A 21,073-nucleotide genomic window follows, 5' to 3' on the forward strand; every position below is an offset into this window, starting at 1 on the left:
GGCATTTCTGGGACTTTTTATTTTCATACTTTTTATTTTCATAAAAAAAGTAACTAAAATTTTTTACTAAAGGTCAAAATAAAATTTGTGCTGCACTCACCTCTATACTTTAATCTGAAAAAAAAGAAAGAAAAAGTAAACAGTCTGAAATGATAAATAAAATGGTGGGAGTTTTAATAAAGCGAATATGAAGCCGTTCACCTCCCGTGCAGCAGGTGGCAGCATTTACCCCTCTTTGTTATTAAGTCTACACAATCGAAGAAGAAGTGGATACGGAAGTCCGACCACAACTGACTTTTTATGTTCTCAACTCAGTAGCTGGCGGGGTCACTAAATGTCAGTTAGAAACAGTTAACAACAATTGAGGAGCTCGTTACTCACACTTTGTCTTTTACGAAAGGAGCAGGCCGTTATGGACGCGTGGGTCCGCTTCTCTGCGCAGAGTCAGGCCAAGGAGCGAGTGTTCAGGTAGAGTTGAGCGCAGCCGGATTAACCACGCTAGTGTTGCTCTGTGTGGCTGTGGTGACAGCGTGTCGTCACTATCACACACACAAACTCACTCGCCTACCCTTACTGCAATGCATGCTGGGAAGCTAATCATATTTACTTTAATATCAATAATAGCTCAATTACGGATACATTTGATATATTTCATATATATATATATATATATCGATGAGGTACAGGAAATGTTTATTGACGTGAAACCACTTTATCATAATGTAAACAGAACTCATCAGGATACACTGTGATGCTAATAAGTGATGCTAATATGGCAAGGAGAGGCCAAGTAAACAAACAGTTGTTTAGATCCCATCAAAGTTATGATCTTAACCTTCAAATGTTGGATTAAAGTTCCATTGTTGAGCACCCCCCCTAAATTAATTAACACACTACTTACCTTACGTACCTTTCAGTTTGCTAGCATCCTGTGTACCAGAGTGATTATGGAGCAGGCTAATGACAGTGTGTCTACGTGTGTGTCCTGACAGGACGGCACAGTACGCCTGCACTCTCCTCGGTTACACCCTGCAGAAAAGTGGAGCATCAACCGAACTTAGAAAAACCGTCAGTCACCTGGAAGCGCACATGAGCCTGACCAGAAAATGTGAGTGCTGTAGCCCAGTTCCCTTTTTCTTTTTTTTCTTTTTTTTAACTACCATAAGTGAAGTCAGTGTGATTGATATCCATGACTGTGTTGCACAGTGATGCGTTTGGGAAACTCAGTGGAGGCGCTTGAAGCTGCCAAAAGGGCCATCCACCTGTCCGACAGCGTACTGAGGCTCTGTCTGACCCTCGGCCACTTGAACAAAGCCATGTACTTTGCCTGTGACAATGTCCTCTGGGCTGGGAAGACGGGCCTCGTCTCCAAACTGGATCAACACAAATGGAGTCAGAGGTCTTTTAGGTAAGAAAACGTTTCACAACAGACTTAGTTTCAGGGTATTTTAAGCCAATTTTTCTGTACATGACTTATACTTCTGCGCAGATACTACCTCTTCGCCCTGATCCTCAACCTGACTCGAGATGTGTACGAGCTGCGGCTGCTCATGGAAAGCGAAGCCCGATACAGAGCCAGCAAATCCCCACCCTCGTCCTCCGGCTCCCTGCCGGATGAGCACCTGTCTTCTGCCTCTGCTCCGGGCGCTGTGGCGTTGCCCATCGTGTCATTTTGGCTCCGCAGACAGCTCCACCTACTTGTGACTGTGCTGTACAACAACCCGCCGCTGCTCCTGGACCTGCTGAAGAACAGCTGCGACATCTTCATTCCACTGGACCGGCTGGGGATTTACCCCACAGGATCAGGCTTTGTGGGGGCGTGTGGCCTGACCTCCTCGGTCCTCTCCATCCTCACTATGATTCACCCCTGGCTCAAACTGAAGCCGTGAGAAGCGAAGAACGGACGCTTGACACAAAGATCGCCTATAACATTTACATTTTCTAAAAGATGAACTGACTTTGTTTCATAGATCGACGTGCTGAACAGGACAGTTCAGAGTGTAGGAAGTACTGGAGCGATCGAGGCTCAGATCAGGAACCGGCCTGAGACATGGACACCTGGTGTGACTCAGACCCTGACTCACGCCCCACTAATATTTTAGGACAAATGTCAAGTTACACAAACTTGAATGAGTCATTTTCAAATTTGTAACTCTACGTCAGGGGTGTCAAACATAGGTCCCGCGGGCCAAAACCGGCCTACTAGGGTGTTGAATTCGGCCCGTATGATGAAATTTTAAAAATGCAAAAAAGATATACACAAACATTTAATGTTCATTTTATTAAATATAAATAAGAAATATCTAATATACTGTACGTATTTGCATGAAAACAAAAGGGAAAAACATACATACGATGTTATTTAGAGTTAATTATTTTATGATTGTACTGGTCCGGCCCGCTTGACAGCTAATCAGGTTGTCTGATGTATGTGGCCCCTGAACCAAAATGAGTTTGACACCCCTGCTCTACGCGTTAGCCCTCGTAAGCGCTAATGAAAAGCACAGCATGGAGAATAGAGCAGTATTCATTAGCTAACCTGATCATACTTGTTCCAACAATTAACTGCATTTAATTGTTATCAAAAGTAGCAGCTGTTTAGTTTGTTTACTGTAAGCTTGTATAAAGACATAATCCAACATGGCCACCTCTAGAGAGCAGACCTGATCCTAATGTTAAAAAAACACAAAACAGTTTATTTTGTGGAACTGATGACAACATAAAAAAACTGTTTATTTTGTGGAACTGATGACAACATACCATACTCCAATTCATTCTACAGTTGGATAAATAATTGTCCAGTTGTCCATAATTGTCTCTGGCTGGTTCCTGGCACTGACCTTGGGTCAGTGCTGATGGTGTGACGCTTTTATATGCTGCCATGTTTGTACTCCGGTTACATACGAATGGACTAACTGATGACTACTAAACAATTTCTGGCTTTGTTACTGATATTGTCAAGACTAAAACCTGGTCCTAATGAGGCACCAACTCATTTTCCCAAAAGGAAAAAAAACAAAAACCCTGCCTGTATCTGTGTGCACCTGGTCAAAATGTAAATACAGATGTCTAAAAAGAATTCCTTATATTTTACTTTATCAGATTAATGCCTAGTCGTCACAAAACTTTTGACTGTATGAAACATTTCTCAAACGTTGATGAAATTGGGTTTTTGTTTTGTTGGGAATTTCTAATAAACTACATACAACAGTGATTTTGTATTTATGGCTGGTTTTTTTCCCCTTGAATACCAAATTTTCCCGACTATAGATCGCATTTTTTTTCATCCTTTGGCTGTGTTTATGACTTAAATATATTTTTACGTTCGTTATTTTCACACGGACAGCCATATATTTTTATTTTCACGTTCGTTATTTTCACACGGACAGCCACTAGGGGCATTTTAGGTTTGTGTACCAGTATCTGCTACTCCTGTACCACTGAAAATGTATATGTTCATTATTTCAGCCACAAGAGGGCGCTCTAGCTGGCCAGTGGATCTTACTCAGGAGCGACTTATAGTCTGGAAAATACTGATTCTGATTGGATCTACTTTATAATGATTTAATAATAACTTTGTTAGTACGTTACAATTAAAAATGGCAGCCGCTCCCCGATATGTGCTGTGGGGAACGTTTACTAGTCCGACTTGGGGGAGTCAATTCAATTAATCCACAGTTTTTCAACGTTGAGGTGCTCGGTAACGGCAGTCAGACTTTAAGTTTCTTGTTATCTCGACACATAGAACGAGTCCTGGATCAAATAAAAAAAAAAAATTTTTACTCACTATTACAAACAATAAGTACAAAGAAAACAAAGGGGAAATAAAAATGTGACGGTAAAACAGAGGCTAATGTCAAAGCTCATCAGGGACCAGTGAGAGTCTGGTCCACTTCCTGCTCGTGTTTGTGCTCAACAGCAACCTTTTCAGCAACCGCTTATACTTTCTTTAGGGAGAAAAAAAAAAGAGCAGAAAAACAAAATCCAAGTTTTTAATCTTATGGAAAAAAGCAGCAGCTAAAGTTTCAGAGCTAAAAACGAACATGTGGTGTAGGCGGTTTATCAATAAAAAAGTATTATAAAAAGTAACAGTGTATTTTTGGATTTTTTTTTAAGTAAAAAATGTAGCGCTTGACTTTAGGTTAGCATTGGAATTTGTGGTAAATAGCATATAATCTGGTGAAGCTAATAAGTCACAATATGATACTATCACGATATTTTGCTGTATAATAATATCACAGAAGGGGGTTCTGCCGTAATCAATATATTGCAATAAATTACACCCACAATACATCACAATATCTGTGCCGCTAAAGACATTCAAGAATTCACTGAAGACACTAAATCCGTTCCCCATGAATTGTTCAAAAATATTGCCAATCACATGATGGTCAGCCATTACTCATGTGAAATCACTAAAACAGTCAAAAAACGTGCAAGAAAATTTCAGGCGTAACCGTAAAGAAGGAAGAAAAAATGCCTAAAAGTTCTCAAGCAATCACAACCGTCGTACCATGGAGCAAATAGTATCCCAACAAATCAAGCTAGCAAGCTCAGCCTGATTTGTTTTGATTTCTGCACTCACGCCATCTCTTGCGCCATCATATGGTAGCTTGAAAAAATTCCATCTCTTGCAGAGTGGTCTCTGGCGCCATCATATGGTAGCTTGAAAAAATTGCAGCGTTTATTTTTTTGTGAGAAGATCTGTTTGCAACGAGTGTATGTTTATTGTTTAAATATCAATGTTTTGTATCGCGATATATCGTGGTATCTATATTTTGGCACACCCCTATTCTGTGTAAAACATATATATTACTGACCGTGTGTGTGTGTGTGTGTGTGTGTCCTGGGGAGGATTGTGTGGCGAAAATTAACCTTAACTCTCACTCCTGGGTCTCCATGCTCTCCTCTTCTCCGTCTCCTCCTTCCTCCAATGCTTCATCTTCCTCCTCCTTCTTCTCCGGAGGCTTTTCATAGGCCTTTTCTGACGGCGTAACAATGACACCATCCCATGTAGACATTTCTGTCGTCAAATCTGCAAATCGCACAGTACATCAGGATCAGGCGCGGTTACTGCAAACCGCCAAAGCGTTTCTGCGTTCAGCTACCTCTGGACAAATGATATAATGATTTTGCGTCTTACAGCTAGCATCTCCCTCAAGGCCGAGGATCTTCCTGTATCCTCCGTGAGACAGCACCCTCACCAGAGTCTGAGCGGTGAAGCACACCATGTCCTGGACACAAGACGTCAGTCTCATCAATGGACATAACACACACTCGGAGAAAAGATTGTATTCATTGCTTTGTTTGCACATTTTTTGCGAAAATTACAATGGCTATAAACAGGCGAAACAATAAGGTATTTTTCAACTAAGTGGAGAGATGGCTATAAAATCTAGAAGAAAGACTCAGAGCCGTTGAAGACCTTCATATGGCTTTCTTCAATTCCTGCAAGCATATCAGCATCGTGTACAACTAAACAGGCCCACGTTTCAAAGTAGGTCATTTGTGAGTAAATTAAAACGTGAAGATCAATATATTTCTTTATGTCTAATTTTCATCGATTTTCAATCCCTTTGTCACATGTCTAATGTCAGCATAATATTACGAAAAACAATATATACTGAAAACTACTGAAATACTGCGTTCTTCAAATACAAATATGGATGCGCGTCTCTCCGCAGGCACTACAGTAACGGCCCTGAAATCCAGAGTTGTCTGTAATCTAAACGTTCACGATCAGGTTTTTTTTTACCTGCTGTTCCAAAGTCATGACTGTGTGCACTCTAAAGTTCCCGCTCTCGCAGGGGTCCGTGATTCCTACTGATCCAGGTAAGAAGAGACCAGCAGCCAGCATCTGTAGACAGCGCCTGCAAAACACACACAAAGCAACGCAGAGCTTAGACGCATGCGCCGGAAAAAGAGACAGTACACGAGTGAAACGGAGGTGAGATGAAGCCTGACCTGTAAGCTATGTTCAGAGAGAGGGGCTGCCTGGATGGGTTGTTCATCACTGCAGAGTGACCCTGTATCACAATCAGACACCAAGAGGTATTTAGGACTCAACAAGCGGTACTCAACAAGCGGTACATAAACTTTACAAAAACGAGCAAAAATACGAGTCTACTAACAATATGAAATCAGTGAGGTCATGTGATCAGCTAGCAAGACTCGTAGCTCGTGGCTTAGCTTTATTTAAATTTAAAAATGTATTGCACGGGTGGTCTTACCAGCAGGTCTAGAATCCAAGGAGTCAGGGGTTCAAATCCAGGAAAGCGCAGCCTCAGATCTTTCAGCAAGCGAATCAACACTTTCACTCTGCAGATCACATGATGTGTTCACATTAAATCACACACAATGTCTGTTTATAAAAAAACTTTTAAAAACCCTGCTCTGGTGGCTTCCTTACGTTGACTGAGATGCGTTCTCCTCAAACCAGCGAGCATGACGGATCGCAGCAAGGGCGCTCTGCAAAACCTTGATGTCCACTGAAGGGAAGAGAAAAAAAAAAAAAAAACAGATTTTAAAACATTAAGTCCACCCCTGAGAGTGCTGCTGCAGTGAAATTATTTCAATCATTTCTGATCAGAACACTCATTTACATCAGGGGTGCCAAACTTATGGCCGCCGGGCCAAAACTGGCCCACTTGGGAGTTCAATACGGCCGAGTTGATTAATGTTGAAAGTCAAAGATTGCGCAAACACTGCATACTAGTGATGTTTTGTCAGATATTTCATTATATATACATTTAAAAATATATATATATATATTTCTACTGATTTGCATGAAAACAAAGCAGAAAAACATTGATCAATTGGTATTTATAGGTACCGTATTTTCCGGACTATAAGTCGCACTTTGCGACCCATACTATAATGTTTATTATTTTAACACTGACCACCGCTAGGTTTGTGGCACTCTAGGTTTGTGTACCAGTATCTGCTATTACTGTATCACTTTTTGCCGATATCAACTTTTTGCCGATATCCGATATTTTGCCGATATCAACTTTATGCCGATATTATCGGAGGAAATACCGATAACGATTCTTACAGACATTACATATCTATGCTGATAATATCGGATGTCCCTAGTTTATTTATTTAATTTACGTCAGAGCTTTAGAGGTGACCAGAACAAATATATAACCAGACTATGTAGTGTTTTGTCGGGGGTGGGGGGGTTTTCCCGTACAGTGCAGCTCGGGGTCCAGTTTTCGCAGGTTGGGTGGAACAGTGGTGATGAGGATCTTGACGGTGGCATCAGCGGAGCTGATTTCGAAGCCCGTTTCGTTAGTCAGCATGGACAGCACTGAAAGGAACAGAGACAGAGTTAAGTGAGACACATGTTACATGTTCAACTTTTGCATCCTGACTGCTCAACAAATACCATTTCAATGTGTCATCTCAACATATGCAAGGACACCTAAAGGGGTTTTACCTTCACTTGGGTCCTGTGTACGCAGGGTCTCCACGACTTTGTTGCCGAGTGCGGCAACTGCCTCCACTGTCAGGACAAAAAAACAAAAAAAAAAAACAAAACACGGGTATTGATGTGGTATTTTGTTTCTGATCAGTCTGCAGACACAAACTGGAGAGTGACTGTTCATTATTGGGTGGGTTCCCTGTGTAGTGCAGTGGTTCCCAACTTTTTTTTTTGGCTGTTGACTATCTTGGCATCACAAATTTCTGGCAACCCCAGCGACATTTTTTTCTTCTAGAGTTAGTTTTTGATCCTGTTTGTTATATTATGTTCTAAATACAGAGCAGCCAGATTTTTTTATGGTTGTTTTCTACGGATGGGAAGTTTGTGTTTAGACCAGGCATGGGCAAACTAAGGCCCGGGGGCCGGATGCGGCCCGTTCAGCTTTTCAATCCGGCCCGCCAAACTTCTCCAAATTATATAAATTATTCTTATTCTTCTGCCTTTTCCCTGCAATACCCACATTTCCCCAATAGATGGCGCACTGAAAATGATAAAAGCATTTTCACATTTTAACCTTTATGCACGACTTTTACATGTCATTTATCTTAGTTCACACAAACGCTCCATCTATCTGCTCCTTGAATTTCAGGTGACCACATGTGTGGTCGCGACCCCGAGGTTGAAAACCACTGCTATACAGTTTGACAGGATATGTTGCTCACTCACAAGTGGGAAGAATCTTCAGTATTACAACCAGGTCAGCGACATTGTGTCCTGTTGTCATGGTGCCCTTTTTGTAAGAGCCGACCTGTCGCACCTCCTCGATTTGCTACAGAAGAGACACCGGTTCTGTTATTTTTAAGAACATTGTCACAACTAAAATAAACAATTAAGAAAAAAAAAAAAGGTAATAATCCAGATCATCAGACGTAAATGTATAGCGTGTTGTGGTGACGTGTGAGAAACTAACCACTTCAAAGTTTCCGGGTGCAACAATCAGGTTGTCAATAACATTGTTGATCTTTGTGACCAGCGACAAGATAGAGGACTGAATACAGACAGAGACAAAGGTTCTGTAAATGGGAGAGAACTCTTCACCAAATACAACATCTGCTGGAAGAAGATCCAACACAGTACTGACCTGTTCTGCCTGCGTTGGACTCAGGTCCTGGTTTCTCTTTAGCAAACACTCACTGAAACCCGTCTCGTCTGGCGCGGGTTTCACTCGAGGGAATGCCATCTCACACTGGCGACAAACGAGTTTGTTTTAGCACCTGGTTGTAACAGGTGAACATCATATGTTCCTACACGTAACATAAACCCTGCTAAGACAAAGGGCTGACTGAGTGCTTCTTTTTACTTACCACATAAAAATCAAATGGTATGTGCGGAACAAATGGACGGTACCTAAACGGGAACGAAGCCGATGTAAGATTTGTCATTAAAAATGAAACAGAAATTTGAAGAAGAAAGAGAAATCAACGTTGCAACTGACATCATGTGCTGATCCTGACAATTTGATGGTGTATATCTATGACTAATGTTGGATGCGCCGAACATAGTGTACATACATATCCTGTATATCAACAGTAATCAATGAACACTTCATTAACCTATGTTAAATGGGTTTTTTTTTCGTCACTGCATTAATTCACATTATTTTAATTGTTAAAAAATATTTCAAAATAACAATATTATAATAATAACAACAACAATGTATTTTAGTGAAATACATGCATTGTTTCTTTCGATAATTGATTCAATACATATTTAACTGACATGATTTGCTGATCACCTGACAACTATGGTGGATATCATATAATGTTGGATGCACTGATTGCATTTGGTTAATATTACTATATATAAATATGGAGTGCATATGTATCAATAGTAATCAATTAACACTTCATTAACATAAGATTAAAATAACAATAACATAATTCGATAACAACAATATATCTTAGTGAAATATATTATATATACACATTTTGTGTACAAAATTGATCCTATACATATTTGACACTTTGCTAGTATTGAATTTGAGTATCATTTGTATCTTGAATAACTAAAGCACTACCTATCAGGACATCGTTGTGTCATGGATCCTTAGCAGATGGTCGTGCATGTATTAAAGATTACAGCGGGTCTAAACATGAACTCACCCCTGGACTAGTCCTCCTCGGGACCCGAATCGGCCTCCACGGCCCCTGCCCCGGTCTCCTCTGGAAAATTTGTAAACACAGTCACAAATACACACAATGATTATTTTGATGTTTTGTGCGTTATGTAGCCTCGCTCTTCCAGTATCTCCCATTGATAAGACTACAGAGCGTCCATTCATTTGTAGTCTTACACTTGCGCATCCATAAACCGTCTTCTCCAACGTATCACAGTAAACCAGTCGCCAAACTTTATGCATTTAGAGTTTGTTGTTATGACACACTTTGAACATATAATTGGGATTAATTTACTAAGCTTAATATATAGCTAGTTTGCATTCATCGATGAAACAAAGCATGTCGGTAGCTGACTAGCACAGCCGCTCGTCCAAACGGACGAACTCTCTGCACATACAAAACACCTAAAATACCACATTTAATAATTCAAATATTCATGTTAAAAATACGAACCGCATTGCGTACGACGTCTTGACAGTTTAATGAAGCAAAATTAAGGAGAAACGTTCACTGACTGGCAGTGACCAGCTACTACTTCCGCTTCCGCTTCTGCTTCTTTTTGTTCATGTTACGGGTAGCTAAAGCAAAGCACATCCTTTGCTACTACCATCTATCGTTCACCTCTGGGATTGTAGCTTTTGCAATAAGTTAGTGCTGGCTATCCGACAGGTTTGGAGACTTCTAAATAAAATAATTGGGATAAAATGTATATGTCTAAATGGTGTGATGAACATGATCATAAAGATTTTGTTGTTTAAGACTAAAATGTTGTAAAATATATTCCAAATATTGTCAACAATAATATACCAACATTTATTCTAACCGTTATATCTCACATTTCTCCACCTACAAAATTTCACAACCAGAGACCCCTACAACAACTTCCTGTTCATTTTTTTTTATTTTGACTTTTTCAAAGATACAGTCATTAACATATATTTCTGTAGAATTAAGAAATACTCACAGTTCTGATGGCTACCCAGACAGATGACAACTAAGCCAGTGGTAAAAATGACAGATTTTTTTTTTGTAGCATATATAGGTGTTTTTGACTTATGGTTAAAGTATATGCTGTGGCAAAAAGTGGAAGAACCATATATTCATATTTCTGCACCACCTGCTTTGGTTTGAAAGTGACTTTTAAATGTCTTTTTGTGAGTTTGTCATGGGAGAACAAAATTGGTCAAAAAGATGAGAAAGTGCAGTGAATACACCGTAGTTCATTTCCTAATGGCGTCGTACACTACAATATTACAGTAATATGCAGCTGACGTTACGTCAAACAAAGGTGGCTCAAATACATTATTTTAACACACTACAAAGAGCATATACTTTTTTTTTTTTTTACATTTTCCCCGAACATATTTTTCTGCCTGTTCCTCTGTTAGTTTATTTTCCGTGTATATACAGGTGTGGATTAACCATAATATCTATAGCATAAACCGACGTCACTAATTCTAGTGCTTCGTGTTATAAAAACATACTTTACTATACACTACAGAATGATACTGCTGGACCCACTACTGCGTTAACACTGCTGCTGTGCGCATGTCATAACAGATCTGACGTCAATAGTTCTGAAGACCGCGTGTTTTTACTGCGAAAATGGCTGTAAGTTATAATGCAAAGAAAAACCACGTTTGAATTGTTACTAAAAAGCCCGATCAAATTAACTCCCGTTTGTTCGCAGAGGGATAATATTTACTATATTTAAAATCTTAGAGTACAGTCAAGAGATGATTTCGGTGTAGACCAATCAGAATCAATTGGACTGTCTTGGTATTTAGAAGACATTCTGACCTCTCGTTCAAGACACTTCCTCAATAGGAAGGTCAGAGCTAATCTTGGGATCGATTTTAGATTGCTTTAAACACACTCAAAATGTCACGACAAGTGTAATGCAACTCAAACCAGTAAATATGCAACGCTATCATACCTGAATAATACAAAAAAAAAAATATATATATATTATGATGTACTCACCAGAAATAAATGTGTTGTGTGTTTAAAACGACTTGATGATATATTATGTTTGTAGCGTTAGCGATGCCTTCAAACAGCATTTTCACCGGAAACCTTAGCTGTTAAATGACTCATACGGTTGCTAGCCCACTACATGTCTTGATATCGTCCCTTCGGCAGCCACTTGATGAATATTCAAAGTACAAAAATTCATAAACACTTAATGTTTGTGAGGTTTTGTCAAGTAATATTTCATTAAATATTCGTATTTTCTAAAAAACATGTACTTACTTGCACGAAAACAAAGGGCGGAAAACGACAACATATTGTTATTTATGGGTAATTGTGTTATGATTGTACTGGTCCGGCCCACTTGAGAGCTGTCTAAAGCTCATTTTCAGCAAAGTCAGTGACGATAGCGTGTCAGTAACTTATACGTAAACATCTGAAAAACTGACACATCATTTTCCCACCTATTTTACCTAGCGTCGACATCTTCCTTGATAACTGTTCACCTGAGGTCTAACTCTAATAACAACGAGGGTCTGGAAGGAAAAGTTGTTGTCCGTATTTCATCTGTGTCTGACATGACATGGCACGACAGGAAGCAGTTTGCAGTGAGCTCAAACTCCCGTAGCACAGAGTCTATATCGGCTCCACCTGGGGCTCAGTGGGCGGAGTGGAGAGTTCCTCCAACTGCTCCGAATCTGGTTCAGTCACGACCACAGCTACCTGATGACACACAGATGATGAAGTGATGTTATGACGTAAACCAAACGGCCTTTAAATTGCTATTGAGTGGAGGTGTTTAGTTAGTAGGTTTTTAAATCTCATAGAAGGTTTAGTGGTAATCATTGCCATCATTATCAGGTTACCTGAGATGGTTCAGCTGCAGCCGGGGCAGCCTGAACAGCTGGAACAGCTGGTGGCCGAGTTTGTGGATAAACAGGTCTCTGGCTTCGAGTCTGCACACAAACACACACAAACACACACACACACAGCCACACGGGGGAATATAAATAACTGAAAGCCACTGTAAAACTACTCCCAGTAAAACAATTAGCGCTTTGCAAATTTTGAACAGCTTATATACTATGTTAAAATTAAAATTAAAATTAAAATTAAAATTAAAATTAAAATTAAAATTAAAATTAAATAAAATAAAATAAAATAAAATAAAATAAAATAAAATAAAATAAAATAAAATAATTTTTAAATGATATGATTTTCAGTTCAGTTCAAGTTATTTCAAAATAGTTTTCTAATAACATGCAATAAAAGTCTTAAATGCTACTTAACTATAACATTTAACACAATTGGTTTTGGAAAATTGGTTGTTGTTATTATTGTACAATAGAGCTTTAGTGTGTCACGGTTCACCTGAGCTCCACCAGCAGCGAGCACACTGAGTCCAAACAACATGGCTGTGATACAGATCAAGAGCTCGAGCACCAGAAAGATCACCAGGGTAACCAGGATGCCGTCGATCAGCAGCTGGGAAAAACAGAGAAATTCACACGGAGTCAACGGTGATGTCAACTGTGAATTCCACTTGGTGTAACTATGTACTATATCCTATCTGGCCAAAGTATTGGTTGTAGCAGTGTAGTTAGTCACTTACTTTACACCTTTGTTCGATCAGCCAGGTGCATTTCCTGAAACAATGTTGCTGCAGTGGACAGTAAAGAAAAAAGAAGAATGGAGTCTGCTTTTTCAAAACAGTTCGACAGCAATATCTGCCTTCTGTACATGTGCGGTCAGTGATTGCTACGTATTCTAGCATGAGGTATTTATTAACTGTTTTGAGTTGAATTACTCTGATTGCAATATCACAATGTACGGTGAGGTTTTACCTGTTTCGAGTTGAATTACTCTGATTGCAATATCACAATGTACGGTGATAGTTTGTGTCAGTGAACAGCCATGGAAAAGATCTGTATGAAATATGAGTGAAAGCAGCACAAGTCTCTGGGCTGCTCTGTGATTGGTCAATGTCTGCGTTGGATAGATAGATGGATGGATGGATGGATGGATGGCTGGATGGATGGTTGGATGGATAGATAGATAGATAGATAGATAGGTAGGTAGGTAACTAGATAGATAAATATCTAGATAGCTAGCTAGCTAGCTAGATAGATAGCAAACTAGATAGATAAATAGCTAGCTATATCTTACTAGATAGATAGATAGATAGCTAACTAGATAGATAAATAGCTAGCTAGCTTACTAGATAGATAGATAGATGGATAGATAGATAGATAGATAGATAGTTGGGATGAATATTCCAAAAGTCCACATGATATTTTATCTATGGGCCACAATTTTGGAATCCAGTTGCAGGTCGGATTGCACGGTTCACCCCTGCGTAGGCTCATTATTCAGCTTACATCTATAGTAATCAGTGCCCAAACTTGTGATATATACAATTTTTAGGAATGCAACTGCAAATATATTCCTGTCTTGCAAACATTGTTTCAGTCTTGCACCAGGCAAGACACACCAATTTTTTTTCCATCACTACTGCGTTTCACGTAAATAGCGGGACTTATTATATTTGATTCTGACAAATTTTAAACGCCATGCAATTCTAAGCAAACTACTGACGTTCCTGTTTCGAAAACAGTCTGTTAAAGCGACTGACGCGAAAGGGTTAAAGACGTACCACGGCGTGCAGCTCCAGCTTGCGGCAGTGTTCGCAGTGGTAAGAGCTCTGGCGGTAGGGCAGGTGTTTGGACATCAGGCCCAGGGCAGCGGTGGCAAATGCAGCACTGATAAGATGCAGCACCAGCATGCATTTCACCTGTGATGAGATTGAAATTCACAAATGTGTGTGTGTGGAAAATCATTTTGAATTTCAAATTAAATTCTTAAAAAAAAGACCCGTTACCTCTTAAAACCCTGTCTTGTATTAGAATGAATATTAGAATTGTAAAAGTACAAATGTATTAAAAGAAATCACTAAGCAAAACACCACTAAGATGCAGTGCATTTTTTTCACTTTCAACATTCATCAAGCGGGCCGCGTTGAACTCCCGAGCGGGCCGGTTTTGGTCCGCGGGCCGTATGTTTGACACTTCTGTTTCAGATGTTTGTTTAGTACATTTTTTTTGTGGTTTTTCTAAACATACATGGGGAAACTTTGCACAACATTTTTAAAAACAAGCCTATAGAGCCGTCTGTTGATGTAGCGAACTGCTCATTTAAAGTGTCTCTGAAGGAAAATGATCCACCGTAAGACGGTTAGTGGACGTACCCAGAAGAGAGTTGGTCTCCTCCCACTGTGCACCAACACTGAACCAGACAGCGTTACCTAGAATGAGGTAAAGGTTAAAAAATGGTAGCCGTTGGATAACGCCACACTAACTATCCCTTCCCACGCGTCTAACTGACCTGCACGACCACAACTAGGAAGAGGGCAATGTCTCCTGTGAAGTGGACCTCGTGGACCTGGAGCACAGAGGCACTGAGGCACAGAATCAAAGCCCCGATAACGATCTGGATCGCCTGATTTGAAAGACGGAAATAGAGAATTTTAATTAGAAAAATAAAAACAGACTTTTTTTTTTTTACACTGTGCTATTGATCAGAAGTTTTCTGTTCTAGACAAACAGGAAGAACTAGGGATAACAGGTAGGGATGTCTGATATTAACATTTTGTCGATATCCGATATATATGTCCAAACACTTAATTTCCGATTCCGATAGCAACCGATACCGATATAGGCCTGGTAATATTTATTTTGTTTATCTGTACAAACCATTGTAGGAGTTGCTGGCCCCAGCGTTCTACATAAACTCGGGTGATTATTAAATAGATTTATTAATATGTATTTAATTGTTTTTTATTTATATTGTATTTATTAATATTTTAATAATATTAAAAATGGCTGCAATGCTGCCATCTAGTGATTTTAACTTTAATATACAGCTGATTATCCACCAAACTATTTTTAGGGCACACGTCATTTGACAAAACCCAGGCGTTGCGTTATCGGGTCTTCATTATCGGAGGAAAAACCTACGACGATTCTTACTGTTATTACGTAATTATGCTAATATCGGGCCGATAACATTTATCGGCGGATATTATCAGACATCCCTAATAATAGATTTAAAAAAAAAAGTGGAACCATGGGGGAAATTTTTCATGGCTCACCCCCAGAGTCTTGGGCTCCATCTTCAGGAGGGACTGCAGTTGACCCGGAGAAAGGTTCCCCACCACCGGGACTGGGTCTTTATCATTGTGAGCCATCGTGATGCTGGAGGATGGAGAGAAGTATTGCAGTGGATGGAAGGGGGTTGTCTGTGTAAAAACAGTGAAGAGATGATGTCGCAAACTTTTCCTTTAAGAAGAACCGCACATACAGAGAGGGAGACGGAGAGAGAGGTCACGTATGTTGCGTCACTAGTCACCAGGTGTTCCCTCGTTTAGCTAACCACAATCAACTTGATTGAACAGTCAGATGTGACGCTGACGAGTCTCGTCTCGCTGTTAACTAACCTACAGTACGTACACTCACAGCAGTGGACCGGTGACCGGGGTCATGTCCAGGCCGCGGGCTGCAGTCCGACTCCCACCTCTGACACAGCAGATGATGACAGTGCAGACATGCGGACACACGCGCGCGCGAGGACTGTTACTGACGCACTGAGTTAAAGTCGAGTTATTGCGATGCACCTGCTGCGGAGAAATGCCTGGACTCTCCTCCGCAGTGCACTGGCTGGGTTCCAACAACGGGCCGTCACACACAGCACACGAGCAGAACACGAAACGCCCCGTACGTGACGCTGACCGCTGACCGCACAGTGACGACCAAAAACAAACAAAGTGACACTAAGGTTCTCTTCACCTTGCGCTCCAGACTGCTGCTGCTGCTGCTGCTGCTGCGGGACACGACGCAGTTGGAGACGCAATTTTTAGGAATGCAACTGCAAATATATTCCTGTCTTGCAAACATTGTTTCAGTCTTGCACCAGGCAAGACACACCAATTTTTTTTCCATCACTACTGCGTTTCACGTAAATAGCGGGACTTATTATATTTGATTCTGACAAATTTTAAACGCCATGCAATTCTAAGCAAACTACTGACGTTCCTGTTTCGAAAACAGTCTGTTAAAGCGACTGACGCGAAAGGGTTAAAGACGTACCACGGCGTGCAGCTCCAGCTTGCGGCAGTGTTCGCAGTGGTAAGAGCTCTGGCGGTAGGGCAGGTGTTTGGACATCAGGCCCAGGGCAGCGGTGGCAAATGCAGCACTGATAAGATGCAGCACCAGCATGCATTTCACCTGTGATGAGATTGAAATTCACAAATGTGTGTGTGTGGAAAATCATTTTGAATTTCAAATTAAATTCTTAAAAAAAAGACCCGTTACCTCTTAAAACCCTGTCTTGTATTAGAATGAATATTAGAATTGTAAAAGTACAAATGTATTAAAAGAAATCACTAAGCAAAACACCACTAAGATGCAGTGCATTTTTTTCACTTTCAACATTCATCAAGCGGGCCGCGTTGAACTCCCGAGCGGGCCGGTTTTGGTCCGCGGGCCGTATGTTTGACACTTCTGTTTCAGATGTTTGTTTAGTACATTTTTTTTGTGGTTTTTCTAAACATACATGGGGAAACTTTGCACAACATTTTTAAAAACAAGCCTATAGAGCCGTCTGTTGATGTAGCGAACTGCTCATTTAAAGTGTCTCTGAAGGAAAATGATCCACCGTAAGACGGTTAGTGGACGTACCCAGAAGAGAGTTGGTCTCCTCCCACTGTGCACCAACACTGAACCAGACAGCGTTACCTAGAATGAGGTAAAGGTTAAAAAATGGTAGCCGTTGGATAACGCCACACTAACTATCCCTTCCCACGCGTCTAACTGACCTGCACGACCACAACTAGGAAGAGGGCAATGTCTCCTGTGAAGTGGACCTCGTGGACCTGGAGCACAGAGGCACTGAGGCACAGAATCAAAGCCCCGATAACGATCTGGATCGCCTGATTTGAAAGACGGAAATAGAGAATTTTAATTAGAAAAATAAAAACAGACTTTTTTTTTTTTACACTGTGCTATTGATCAGAAGTTTTCTGTTCTAGACAAACAGGAAGAACTAGGGATAACAGGTAGGGATGTCTGATATTAACATTTTGTCGATATCCGATATATATGTCCAAACACTTAATTTCCGATTCCGATAGCAACCGATACCGATATAGGCCTGGTAATATTTATTTTGTTTATCTGTACAAACCATTGTAGGAGTTGCTGGCCCCAGCGTTCTACATAAACTCGGGTGATTATTAAATAGATTTATTAATATGTATTTAATTGTTTTTTATTTATATTGTATTTATTAATATTTTAATAATATTAAAAATGGCTGCAATGCTGCCATCTAGTGATTTTAACTTTAATATACAGCTGATTATCCACCAAACTATTTTTAGGGCACACGTCATTTGACAAAACCCAGGCGTTGCGTTATCGGGTCTTCATTATCGGAGGAAAAACCTACGACGATTCTTACTGTTATTACGTAATTATGCTAATATCGGGCCGATAACATTTATCGGCGGATATTATCAGACATCCCTAATAATAGATTTAAAAAAAAAAGTGGAACCATGGGGGAAATTTTTCATGGCTCACCCCCAGAGTCTTGGGCTCCATCTTCAGGAGGGACTGCAGTTGACCCGGAGAAAGGTTCCCCACCACCGGGACTGGGTCTTTATCATTGTGAGCCATCGTGATGCTGGAGGATGGAGAGAAGTATTGCAGTGGATGGAAGGGGGTTGTCTGTGTAAAAACAGTGAAGAGATGATGTCGCAAACTTTTCCTTTAAGAAGAACCGCACATACAGAGAGGGAGACGGAGAGAGAGGTCACGTATGTTGCGTCACTAGTCACCAGGTGTTCCCTCGTTTAGCTAACCACAATCAACTTGATTGAACAGTCAGATGTGACGCTGACGAGTCTCGTCTCGCTGTTAACTAACCTACAGTACGTACACTCACAGCAGTGGACCGGTGACCGGGGTCATGTCCAGGCCGCGGGCTGCAGTCCGACTCCCACCTCTGACACAGCAGATGATGACAGTGCAGACATGCAGACATGCGGACACACGCGCGCGCTCGTGCGCGTGCCAGGACTGTTACTGACGCACTGAGTTAAAGTCGAGTTATTGCGATGCACCTGCTGCGGAGAAATGCCTGGACTCTCCTCCGCAGTGCACTGGCTGGGTTCCAACAACGGGCCGTCACACACAGCACACGAGCAGAACACGAAACGTCCCGTACGTGACGCTGACCGCTGACCGCACAGTGACGACCAAAAACAAACAAAGTGACACTAAGGTTCTCTTCACCTTGCGCTCCAGACTGCTGCTGCTGCTGCTGCTGCTGCGGGACACGACGCAGTTGAAGACGGTCTTACCTGCTCGGTGTTGTCCTGCAGCCGTGCTCCTCACTTTCGCTTCGTCCTGCGTGAGTTCTGTGAAGGAGCACAGCTGATGCTGCAGATGCTGCTGACTGTGTGTGTGTGTGTGTGAGTGAGTGTGTGGCTGCTCAGCTCTCTGCTGCAGCAGGGTGTGTTCAGGACAGAAGATGGGCTCACTGCACCAAACACACTGCTTCCACTGCTGCTGATCACACTGTTATTTTTTTTTTTTTTGGAGACTTCCTGTGTAGGGTTAGGATTGGGCAAACATTGTAGAGAAAAGACTTGATATCTGTAGGTGATCCTAAAACAGTCTGCACTAAATGTTATTTTAGAATTCACGGAAAGTTCTTCGCAGCATCAGAGGAAGTTGTCTCTTCAGATGTTTTGCTCTGTTTTTAAGATTGTTGTTCGGACATGACTTGCCTCCAGATCCTCCAAAAGCTTATTTAACATTTAACTGTACCAGCGGCTAACAAGAGGGAATGACGACCTCGCAACGAAAAGCCAGGATTCTTGACATGGGACAACAGCGAGAAAACCACCGCCTCAACGGCCTGATCAACAGCTGTATTTATAGTAACAAGTTCACCTGTTTAACAGACATTAAAGCAATAAAGCAGTGTCATCCATCAATGTGCAACGTATCAGTCAGTTACCAGATCTAAAAGATAGGAAACATATTAGCTGCGGTTACAAAAAAAAAAAAATTCAATCTGAACATCATCAAATGATGGTTTCTTTATAGTTCAGTCCAGCATTTTTTGACCTTGGGGTCACGACCCCAAATGGAGTCTCCTGATAAAAGCGTCTGCTAAATGTTATGTAATGTAATGTAGATTCTGGGGACGCCAAGAATTTGTGGGGGTCAGAGGTCATAAACCACCTGGTTTGGTCACAGAAGAAAACTAAACCACCAAGGAAAAAGCAAATCATCTAGTCATTTTCTTTCAACGCTTGAGCAAATGTGGTCCAGCCGAAAAAAAAAAAAATTAAAAAAAATAAATATAAATATATATATATATATATGAGCAGTGGTTTGTTGTTGTACAAAAATAATTACCATTTAATAATTAACACATTTTGTGAGAATAATTAAATAAATATAATAAATAAATAAATAATGTTACCAAAATCCCGTCAGTTTTGAAAAAAGGTTATGAAAACGGTTTGATTTTACATCCTTATGAGTTATTATTATTTCAGAGGTAAAACGAAACTGCTTTTGACCACCAGACGGAGCCAAAAACCTTACTCTGGTTGTCATCGTGTCGGTCAGCGCCGCCCCTTGCAAAAAAAAAAAAAAAAAAAAAAAAAAAAAAAAACCCCTGACATATTCTGAACGGTCAAAGGAAAATGAGCTGAAAATAGACATAATGAAGACTGTAGGAAACTGTCATCCGATACAATCCAACCCAACAGAGAAGGAACACTGCAGTCTAAGCCTCTATGTTATTTGAACTACATGTCTATAGCGCAGGTCTTAGTTTTATATAGACATGTGACCTTCAGAAAAGAACCAGCGTCTGGGTGTTTAGACCTGTGTCATTCAGAGAAAAAGACGAGACTATTATCACGACACCCTGATATTTTACCTCCTCAAAATAAAGATATAAGCTTTATTTTGGTTAACAAATCATTACTACCAACCCAATTCTTATTATCTAAATTATAGATAACAATAATTATTATTATCTAAAGCTTTAATGATTTAACAACGACAACAGACTTTGGCCTCTGATTCTTTTTTTTTTTTTTTTTTTTGCGTGTGACATGGGTCAATTTGTGCACAGTCAGCAAATCCTCTTCTTGTTGAAACAGCTGTCCAAGTGTTGTGTTACGAAACGAAAAATGTGCCCTCACAAATCCCGGCTCCGAGGAGGCTTTGTTCAGACTCGAACATTCTACTCAAAGGTCACGGTTCTTTGTACGTACAAAATAAACAAATTAGGGTTATATAAGTGTTATAATGGAAGTTTGGGACATTCGCTAACTGCCGACGGAGGGTTTCCTGTTGTCAGTGACTGTACTTATAAATGTCAACTTTGAATTAAAAAAAAAAAAAAAAGCTCAAATACT

At 40.5% G+C, this 21,073-nt stretch overlaps 3 protein-coding genes across 6 annotated transcripts; 1 reads left to right on the forward strand and 2 right to left on the reverse strand.

The window, feature by feature from the left end:
• The first annotated feature begins 140 nt into the window (after nucleotides 1-140).
• On the forward strand, nucleotides 141-2,716 carry pex11b (peroxisomal biogenesis factor 11 beta). 2 transcript variants are annotated; one of them, XM_017041426.2, is made up of 4 exons: nucleotides 141-468; nucleotides 918-1,108; nucleotides 1,207-1,408; nucleotides 1,490-2,716. In XM_017041426.2, exons 2-4 carry the CDS (start codon nucleotides 961-963, stop codon nucleotides 1,887-1,889), a joined length of 750 nt encoding a protein of 249 aa, XP_016896915.1. In that variant the 5' UTR covers nucleotides 141-468; nucleotides 918-960; the 3' UTR covers nucleotides 1,890-2,716. The 2 variants fall into 2 exon arrangements, with proteins under 2 accessions (XP_016896915.1, XP_008330002.1); XM_008331780.3 differs by having other exon boundaries at nucleotides 143-468; nucleotides 993-1,108.
• Nucleotides 2,717-3,367: 651 nt separating this feature from the next.
• ilf2 (interleukin enhancer binding factor 2) lies at nucleotides 3,368-10,186 on the reverse strand. Of its 3 annotated transcripts, none has more exons than XM_025064876.1 (15): nucleotides 10,057-10,186; nucleotides 9,589-9,648; nucleotides 8,791-8,833; nucleotides 8,568-8,672; nucleotides 8,397-8,474; nucleotides 8,153-8,255; nucleotides 7,442-7,507; nucleotides 7,196-7,312; nucleotides 6,410-6,488; nucleotides 6,231-6,318; nucleotides 5,965-6,026; nucleotides 5,756-5,870; nucleotides 5,144-5,234; nucleotides 4,876-5,035; nucleotides 3,368-3,753 (listed from the first exon to the last, which is right to left on the reverse strand). In XM_025064876.1, exons 1-14 carry the CDS (start codon nucleotides 10,059-10,061, stop codon nucleotides 4,884-4,886), a joined length of 1,164 nt encoding a protein of 387 aa, XP_024920644.1. In that variant the 5' UTR covers nucleotides 10,062-10,186; the 3' UTR covers nucleotides 3,368-3,753; nucleotides 4,876-4,883.
• A 299-nt stretch (nucleotides 10,187-10,485) lies between these two features.
• Nucleotides 10,486-16,447, reverse strand: LOC103394463 (uncharacterized). Its single transcript, XM_008331783.3, has 9 exons — nucleotides 16,416-16,447; nucleotides 15,722-15,868; nucleotides 14,956-15,069; nucleotides 14,819-14,875; nucleotides 14,228-14,365; nucleotides 13,187-13,234; nucleotides 12,946-13,059; nucleotides 12,441-12,530; nucleotides 10,486-12,297 (listed from the first exon to the last, which is right to left on the reverse strand). The coding sequence occupies exons 2-9, from the start codon at nucleotides 15,815-15,817 to the stop codon at nucleotides 12,211-12,213; spliced, it is 744 nt and encodes a 247-aa protein (XP_008330005.1). The 5' UTR covers nucleotides 15,818-15,868; nucleotides 16,416-16,447; the 3' UTR covers nucleotides 10,486-12,210.
• Between the last annotated feature and the right edge of the window lie 4,626 nt (nucleotides 16,448-21,073).

Source organism: Cynoglossus semilaevis, chromosome 18 (assembly GCF_000523025.1).
Source record: "Cynoglossus semilaevis isolate Cse_v1.0 chromosome 18, Cse_v1.0, whole genome shotgun sequence".
Lineage (NCBI taxonomy): Eukaryota > Metazoa > Chordata > Actinopteri > Pleuronectiformes > Cynoglossidae > Cynoglossus > Cynoglossus semilaevis.